At 38.9% G+C, this 9,694-nt stretch overlaps 1 protein-coding gene across 11 annotated transcripts in view; it reads left to right on the top strand.

Annotated features, from left to right (window-relative positions):
• The window catches only part of Unc80 (unc-80 homolog, NALCN channel complex subunit), a 232,591-nt gene that overhangs the window by 174,985 nt on the left and 47,912 nt on the right, over positions 1–9,694 (top strand). For all 11 annotated transcript variants that reach the window (XR_607706.1, XM_008846230.1, XM_008846234.1 and 8 more), the window contains 4 exons: positions 777–915; positions 1,592–1,688; positions 4,822–4,992; positions 9,027–9,119. Coding sequence is in view for 10 of the 11 variants with exons in the window: in XM_008846230.1 (XP_008844452.1) it covers positions 777–915; positions 1,592–1,688; positions 4,822–4,992; positions 9,027–9,119 (500 nt within the window). In the remaining variant the exon portion in view is untranslated. The remainder of the gene's footprint in view (positions 1–776; positions 916–1,591; positions 1,689–4,821; positions 4,993–9,026; positions 9,120–9,694) is intronic.

The raw sequence follows: 9,694 nt of genomic DNA on the forward strand, positions 1-9,694 counted from the left end.
TTTATGTGTATGAGTGTACTGCCTGCATGTATGTAAGTGCACCCATGTGGTGCAATGCCCACAGAAGTCATAAGAGGGTGTCAGATCCCCTAGAACTAGAGTTATGGATGGTTGTTGTTAGCCACCGTGTGAGTGCTGGGAATTAAATCTGGGTCCTCTGAAAGAGTAGCCAGTACTCTTAACCTCTGAACCATCTCTCTAGCCACCCCCACACACATCTATATGTTAAAAGGTGCAATGCCCACAGAAGTCATAAGAGGGTGTCAGATCCCCTAGAACTAGAGTTATGGATGGTTGTTAGCCACCGTGTGAGTGCTGGGAATTAAATCTGGGTCCTCTGAAAGAGTAGCCAGTACTCTTAACCTCTGAACCATCTCTCTAGCCACCCCCACACACATCTATATGTTAAAAGCCATTAGTACTAACTTTTCTAGCAGTTCATATGTTGTTGTAGTCTTATGACTTACTACAAATACTACTTCCATAAAAGATTAGCTTTTTTCTTTTTGGTCTTTTTGAGACAGGGTCTCTCTATAGTCCCAGCTGGCCTGAAATTCATTATGTAGACCAGGTTGGCCTTGAACTCACAGAGATCTGCCTGCCTCTGCCTCCCCTCCTGAATGCTGGGATTAAAGGCATGCACCACCATGCCTGGCAGATACTGTGATTTTTATTAACATTAATGCTTTTTGAATTTACTGTCAGTTATATTAGTTACTAATGTGGGAATTAGTAAACTGAAATTGTTTTTTTGTTTGTTTTTTCCATATATACAGGATGCTGCCAATAATGGACCCAGGAAAGGTGTATCAGCTCAGTGTCTGTTTGACTTGCTACAGTCCCTGGAGGGAGAGACCACTGACATATTAGACATCCTAGAGCTGGTCAAAGCTGAGAAGCCTCTCAAGTCACTAGGCAAGTGCAACACTTCCTCCAACATTCTTTTTCTCTTACTGTAATTGTTCAAATAAATATGTATGTGTATAGTTGATCATAGCTATATGTAACTATAACTGTTATATAATGTATGCAACTAAATCAAAACACTAAAGTAAATTTAGCAGTGTTATACATTGAATGGAATAGATTTTCTATTTCCTGTTAATTTTTTATTTCTATCTTAAATTTCTTGTGAATTTAAAGAGTAAGGAATCCTCTGCCATAAAAAAACCATACTAAAACAAAGCTCAGTAAACCACTGCTCTAACACTTCAATCTCAGAAAGACTGGGTTACCTTCAGTAATTCTAAGTAAATCTCTTCAAGGATGATCTTTTATTATCAAGGAATGTATAGAATTAGATATAATTTAAGGATAAAGTTTCCTGTTTTACCTTAGATAAAGTGCTCCAGTGTCTTCTGTTTAATGATATCGTTAAAACAACCTTCTAAAAGCACTTTTACTTATTATCTAATTATTCACCTATAGGAATCAGAAATTCATTCCTTTCAGATGAAGAAATTTATAGTTCACAGAGTTTAGGAATAAAATCTAACAAATAAAAAACTAGTGTTACAAGAAAGACAATGACATTAGGAGTGATACACTCAGCTTACCCTCGAGCAAGCATTCTGAACCTGCTCCTTTGCAGATTTCTGCTATGGAAATGAAGATTTAACATTCTCCATAAGTGAAGCCATCAAGCTTTGTGTCACTGTGGTGGCGTATGCTCCTGAGTCATTCAGAAGGTAACTGCAGCCCTCTTTTCTAATCCTTGTGACAAGTGAGTGTAGCAAAGAAATAAAATTGAATGAATACGAAGGTTGTGTTTGGCATATCTGTTTGTAACATTCTGGCCATCAAGGTTTTGAAAACTAAATTTAGAAATTTCTTCATCACAGAAAATATTGTAAATCTTCATGTATTTGAAATTCCCTAATTTTGGAATTTTGTGCAGAGGCTAAGATGTTTACTCCTGTTAGAAAATATTTTCCACACATGTAATGTAAGTTGTTAGCAAACAAGATTTCCTAACAGACATTCAAACCATTGGTAAAAACTCCTTTCAAGGAGCAGTAAGAATACTGTCATACAAGGGGCGGGAATGTAAATCTCATCTTTCATTTTGCCAAGAACAATGAAGCCAAAGACTCAAATGGAAAGTGAATCACCTGGCTCCAGGATGTTGGCTGGGGTCTGGTATATAGGTTCTGTCTCCTTTTAAGAGTCCTACTGTGTTGGCACACTCTCCAGGAAGAGAGGAGCCATGCTTGTTTTACTTAGTATGGCCCTATCCATTTGCTCCTTAGATGAGCTTTTCCTTTCAGTAAAGGGCTATGAGTGGCCAGGAGTTATCTTAATTGAACTCTTTACCAGAAAGAAGCATAAGGAATGAATAAAAAATGCACCCAGTAGCCTCAGGTTTTTGTTATCTTTAATGATAAGAATTAGACAGTATGTGAAATTCAGTCAGGAGTGTGGCTCCGGCCTTTAAGAGAAAAAAAAAATCTAAGACTGTAGGATTTTCCTGTTCCTCCTACAATATCACAGCTCCAGAAAGAGGTCCAGAATTAATAAAAACCCTGCATTAAGTGAATTCCAAGCCTACTCTCTATCTAAATATAAAAATACATTATGTTCTATTTTGTATTCTGTGTGTACATTGTTAATAAGAGAGTCTGCCTGGATATTAAGTGACTTTACAACACTGTGATATTGAAATAAGTAATGTTCCTCCAGTGTTAAATTGCCAGCAACATAGAAAAGCAAAAAATTTGAACCACCAAACATTATCAAGTTCCTAGTGAGACATGAAATTCTCTTTCAAATTAAAATTCAAACACATTGAAATAAAGAGGAATTAGAGTCTCAATCAAAATTCTTTGTCACTGTAAGTTAAAGTATCTAATCCCCAATATTATGCAGTTATGTTTAAGTTTTTAACAATTCTCCTAATTTTCCTTTCTGCTCAAGTTAAACCAGAGGGTTTCTGGATGTCTGAGTCAGGGACTCTTTAGTAGCTCTTCCCTGAGATGTCCTTATAGGACTTCCATATTTGTAACACCAAGTCCTTATGGTTCTTAAATTATCCATAAATAAGTGTATCTTACTTAACATTCATGTGAGAAGTTTTCAAAAATCATAATTATCTAATTGAATGCTCATAAATTTAGCATGTCTATATGACTACCACTCAGATAAAAGAATCAGATAGGTTACCAAGATCCTCACTCCCACAGAGCAAGTCAGCTTTATTTCTTACCTATATTTTTGTAAAACAGTATAATAGGTACTTTCTAATATCTGACTTCTTTTTTTAGTATTCTTTCATGAGATCCATCCACATATCATCACACAACTGTAATTTAGCTTTTAAGGGGAGAATTGTTTTGGGGGTTTTGTTATTGTTTTTGAGACAGACTGTCTCTGTAGCCCCAGCTGGCCCAGAACTCACTATGTAGCCCTGACTGGCCTAGATCTCATAGAGATCCACCTTCCTCTGCCTCCCAAGTATAGGGCTTAAAGCTGTATACTACCATCTCTTGACATATATTGTGCAATATCCAGTTTAAAGTTGTTGCAAATAATGCTTCAGTGAATGTTTTAAGTTTTTTATACACACATTATATAAGCATTTCTGTGGGTGAAAATATTTTCCTGGACCATGAAATATGTGCGCGCTTTGCCTTAGTAAACACCACCAAAAAGTTTTCCAGTGGCTGTGTCATTTTTCATTCCCAGCAGCAGTGTGTGTTTATTTACAAAGCGGCAAATGCCTGGAGGAGAAAAGTGCCTTGTGAGGTCTGTGTAAACGAAGTCAGCTTCCCCTTCACCTGGTCCTTACAGGATGCCTGGCAGCCTTAGCTTCTGCCAAGTATCTATAATAATTTTTTTTAATTTGCCCAGCCTCCAGCAGGACAGGTAGTCCACTTTACTATTTCAGGAAGCACACTGGTTTGTTGTCTCTCTTTTTACACACTATCAAAAAGTATTAGAACCTGAAATACCTCATAGCTCTGACTCCATACCCATCAAGTTCTGAAAATTGTCATTTCCTAGCTCTGGGTACTTATGCTAGGCATGATTATCCCATCACAAAGCTGTGCTCAGTGTCGATAAGATCATGGCAGAATTATTCCCTGGCATTCTGATGAAGGAAAGTGGGTTAAATAAAACCATTCTTCCAGGCTTTCCAGAATATCATCTGACAAGTGAGGCTTCCTAGAACACACAGCTTATAAACTTAACTCAATTGGCAAGTCTCCCAACAACAAAAAAATATGTTGCAGTTACAATAAACCGTTTTAAGGACAGAAATCCAATTTGCATAATAACTCCTGGATTTCCAGCTGCTCTTTAAAATGTTTTTAATAGCTCATTACTACACCAAGTGTGCAGCCCATCCAGGGAGTGGTATCTACTCACTCTAGTAAGTACACACTGCCGAACTCCATCGTAATGGCAGTTTCTACTGACTTGCTCTAAAATGGTTTCAGCTTTAGAAGGCAGATTCCTGGAAAATGGTTTAATGTTGTCTCAAAATCACTTCAGCTGAAAAGTCACCCTCAACATATTTCTAAACAAGAGCTTTGCTGGAGGTTCTGGAGCCTGTTACTCTGGATGGTCTATGGTGCCCTGCCAATATCATTCTGCTTTTCTTTGAGCCGTTTGTACGAATGGCTAATATTTCTGACTTAGATCAGACACTGTTAGCACCTAATTAATGGTAGTCAACACATCCAGCAACTGTAATTGCTTTTGATTGGTGTGGCACAGGAGGGGGATTAGAATCTCTAGTTGCTTGTCCATGTTCTTGAATGTCACACAGCCCACAAAAGTAGAATATCAAGAACGATTTGATTTTCTTGCTGATGCTTCCAGCCTTCAGATGCTGATGGTCTTGGAGGCTTTAGTTCCATGCTACCTGCAAAAGATGAAGAGGCAGACGTCACAGGTAGAGACAGCACCTGCTGCTCGTGAAGAAATTGCTGCCACAGCTGCTCTGGCCACATCCCTACAAGCTCTTTTGTACAGTGTGGAGGTCCTTACCAGGTAATCCCAGAGGCAGAAATAACCAGTCTAAAGCCATATGTGTCCATTGAAAAGCTGAAGAAAAATGGCTGTTGCTAAGCCTCTCTAAAACCTGATCTTTATTTACAGATATCTACAGATAGCTATGTTTTTTAAAGCTATCAGCTCAGCTCTTTGTGGCTTATTACTATAAATGGTCCCTAAGCTATCTGGATAGCTAGTGCTATTGTTACTGGAATTTTTTAGGTCCCTTTGTGGTTGCCATATGATACAGTGAAAAACAGGGCCACCTCTTTAAAGTTCTTAGTCTCAATAAAAGAATTTAAGAATGGACTCAAATGGAAGCTTTAAGATAATTTTATTAGAGTTTTTAAAACTAAAAACTCTAAAATTAAAAGAAAAAGCCTCAATGCACATGCAAGCTGTAAATCTCATCAGCTGCCCTGATGAGAAAAATGGAAGCGAGAAGAAAAAAAAAAAAATCCGTCCCTTTCAAAGCTATCATGGAGGTCAGACACATGGCAAACTAGCATTCACATGGCAAGGAGGGGAGCTTTAGAGAAAGAGAAAAGAAACCCAAAATGTCGGAGAAGCCCCAAGTGCTAGGAAAAGCATGCTTAGAAAAGAAATACAAGAAAAGGAGAGGTAACAATTTTCTGAAGAATTCAGGAAAGCAGACAGATTTACAAAATAGTGTCAATAAGCTACTGCCTCAGGGACTAGGGATTCTGGGCACCAGCTCTGAGTTCACCAGCTCATTAATGCCTTAGTTCTTCCACCTTCCTCTTTAGCATGGCTTAAGGCAAACCTGCCTTCTAGGCATAGTCCAGTGGCCAAATGATCTCTTTGGCTCAACCGGAATGTTATGTCTCCACAGAGGCCAGAGATTTTATTCTCTTTACCGGGAGTTTTTTTCTTTCTTGCTACTGTAACACTAAGTAATCTAATAGTGGCAGTAGAGGTAATAATGATGTAGTAGTGATCGCTAAAGATACAATTACGTATAATTTGAACTTCTATGGTGGTTTTAACCTAGTGGTAAACAAATCTTTAGTCAAAGGGCCTAGTTAGTGAATATGAGGATATGACTCATGTTTTATTAACTATTAGAGTATTTTTAATTTTTTTTACATTTATTCACTTAGTGTATGTGTGCAAGTGAGTGTGTGTGTGTGTGTGTGTGTGTGTGTGTGTGTGTGCCATGGTGCACATGTGGAAGTCAAAATGGCTTGTAAGAATTGGCTCTCTCCTTCTACCATGTGGGTACTGGGAATCAAAGTTGAGTCATCAGGTGCCTTTATCCACTCCTGGTCCTGATGATATGTTTGCAGTTCTAACTAAGCATTCTTTTATTGTTTTACTGTTCATGAAGAGTTGAGGTAATTAATTATAATTTTAGAAACAATGTGATAAACAGAATGTTACTCTAATTCCAGAATAAAACAGGCTCATCATGGAACAGGATCAAACAATGTCAGGAAAGAAAACTGAGAGACTTGAGAAAGGAACCAGAATTCAGCTTGAAACAAAGTTCAAGAAGTTAGTTTTGTCTCAAGATTCTTGGGTACAGACATGGGAGGAAATGCTATAATGGAAAGAGCAAGGAGGGATTCTAGATGGAACAAAAGAAGGTCTGGGAGCCAGGAAGGCAGGTGCAGGGCACCAGGCCTATCGCCTTCTCCATTCCCTCTGAATTAGCTAGAGATCTATATCTTCCTGAGAGTGGGTAGGGGGACCTTCCTGGGTTTGTGAATTTGCTCTTTCATTCTTTTGCTGTGTGTACGCTATATATCCACTGTAAAGGCCACATCCCAGACTAAAATTCTGTCCATGGTCTAGCTCCCATCCCTGCACAGGCATGAGGGAACACCCTGCTTCCTTAGTCCCACCTGGCTATGTTGCTAAGAGGGTTGGTTGAAGTCCTATACTCAGAAGGCTTCCAACATGTATCAGCAGGGGAAAGAGTGGGTGGAGCTGTTGTCATGAACATCAGTATATGTTTAGTTTCTAATAATGATCCACACTGCCTGCCTAGGCAAGCAGCATAGAACCCCAAAGTCTTGAGTAGTCAGTCACCCAGTAATGCTCATAGGAGCCCAAGATGAGTCAGCAGGAAGGGGTGAGACAGAGCCAAGACAAGCCTCCTGTTCCAGTGAGCAGTCCTGAAGCTTTGCTGGTGGTGTTTTAAAAGTACTGGGAGATTGTCCTACAGAGAAATACATGATTTACATGCTTCCCTCTGTGCCTGTCTACTGACCTCTCCCTACAACTACAGGAGAGAAAAGTAATCAAGGTTTTCTAAATGCCAGTTTAGTTATTTCTTATTATATTGAAATTGACTTGCCCAAAAATGTCATGAAGAGTTATGAATAGAGTTCTGGGGTTTAAAATCCTGTGGCTGGGTCGGTGAGGTGGCTCAGCTGATAAAAGCCTTGTGGAGAAAGCCTGACGACCTGCACTGGATCCTCAAAACCCACATGGTGGAAGAGAGAACCGACTCCACAGAATTGTCTTCTGTTTACAGACACTCGTGCACACACACACACACACACACACACACACACACACTATACACACACCATACACACACTAGTAATAATAATAAATAAAATTTTAAAATAAAAACATAGCATTAAATACTCTAATACATTTAATATGCCTTTTGTGGTGTAGAAGAGAGCCTTGTTGATTAGTAGTAATGACAAAATTTATCTTTTTATTAATTAAACTCATTTTTAGATAATTCACACATGTATGCCCAATGCATACCAATTACTCTTCCGTGCCTGCATCCTTACTGCTACCCCCCCCAAACTCTCTTTTTCATGTTCATGTCTATTTGGTTTTTCTGTTATTTTTTAAAGAATAATCTTCTTTTATGTCAATACTTTATTATATAATTTCTTTATCTCATGAAAAGAGAAATTCAACAGTTATGTGGACATTCCATAAGTATATGTGTATTCGGTTTCTAACGTATAACTCTCTGCCACACACTTAGAAGCTTAAAAGACAAAACAGTATGATGTCCAGGAAGGGCCAGCGGAGCCAGGTACTCACAAAGAGGAAATGAAGGCATCGGTTAGTCTGAGCTTTATCTGAGGCCTCTGGGAGAATCCACTCCCCAGCTCATTCAGGCTTCTATGGAATTCAGTTCCATGCAATTGTTGTCTGAGGCTGTTTCTTCACTGATACCCACTCTGCGTTTAGAGGGCACTCATTCTTTTCACATGGTCCCCTGAATCTCTCAGCCAGCAACAGGCCTTAAATCCTCCCTCATTCTTCAAATCTCTGTCCCCAGACAGAGAAAACAGACTGTGTTTAAACTGTCATTGGAGTAAGCCCAGGCAGCAATTCTGCCCATACTACAAGGCATGAGAAGAGGCTATCTATTGCAGTTCTTAAAAGTTCAGTTACTGTCTAGACAAACTCAGCATCAAGAACATGAATAATTTGTTTGAAAATCTACATCATCCCTTGACCTGTGCCTTAGATGAAAATACAGAGGCAAAATCTAATACTAAAGGAAACCCCACAGATGTAAAATGAGATGATTTGAATCTATTACTAAACATCTAAATTACTAACTTAAAATAGAAATTTACTCACTTTCTAGGTAAACTTATGTATAATTATCATTAGAAGAGTTATTCCAATATTTGATGGTTCCTCAGAAAAGTGTACTGATTGTGGTGCAGATAGCCAAGGAGATATGCTGTTATCTGCTGTTATCTAGAATGATGAACTGCCTGGAACCCAGAGAACCGAAGAATGAACTCTTAGCTGCCAACTGGCATTGACCTGCAAGTTTAATCATGTGTTATTTGAAGAGTCATAGTTTGTGATTCAGAACTAAGAAATAGAATTTAAATCATGGTGAGCATATAGATTTGGGACATTAATTTTGCCTCTAAAGGAACTCTCAGAAAGCCCAAAGCTAGACAGCCTGTCCTTTTAAGACTTGAAAACTTAGGTGGTCTTCAACAACTTGAGACTTTCATAAGCGTTTCCACTTCTACTGTTGATTTGTTCTGGCAACACTGTTATTGTTGCAGGCCCATGACAGCCCCACAGATGAGCAGGTGCGATCAAGGTCACAAGGGTACAACCACAGCCAATCACACCATGTCATCTGGAGTGAACACCAGGTAATTCACTGTACCTTATGTTTCTATGGCCTCTCCCTTTCATACAACCTGAATTTCAATTATAGAGAGTGGAAGGAATCCTGAAATAGCCAATATTAAGTGTGAAAAACTGTACAGAAAAACTTCAAAGAAATGAGGGGGAGGGTTTAAAGAAAATACCAAGGCTACTTTCAAAAATCATTGAAGAAAAATTCAAGCCACCCTCATGAGTTGGCACGTCTGTTGTCAGCACCCCCAGCTGGTGAGAGGCTTCAGCCAGACCTTGGGAGAGGGAGCCCCTCCCTTCTCATGTCCACAGAGTTTCCCTGTTTTTCCAGCTTGCCTTAGTTTCAGGTCTTATTTCAGTCATAAAGCAATGTGTTCCCAAAATAGAAAGAAATAAGTCACACATACACACCTTCCTTATCGTTTGAAACAAAAATGGTGTTAAAATTATGCCTCTGCCATTCTGTGGGTTTTCTGTTTGTTTCCTTGGTTGTCTCCTTTGATGTGCAGAAGCTTTTTAGTTTGATTAGGTCCCACATGTTAATTCTTGCCCTTGTTTCCTGGGCTATTGGTGTCCGGTTTAGAAAGTC

Source organism: Nannospalax galili, unplaced genomic scaffold (genome assembly GCF_000622305.1).
Source record: "Nannospalax galili isolate Female #2095 unplaced genomic scaffold, S.galili_v1.0 scaffold281, whole genome shotgun sequence".
In the NCBI taxonomy this organism is placed as follows: domain Eukaryota; kingdom Metazoa; phylum Chordata; class Mammalia; order Rodentia; family Spalacidae; genus Nannospalax; species Nannospalax galili.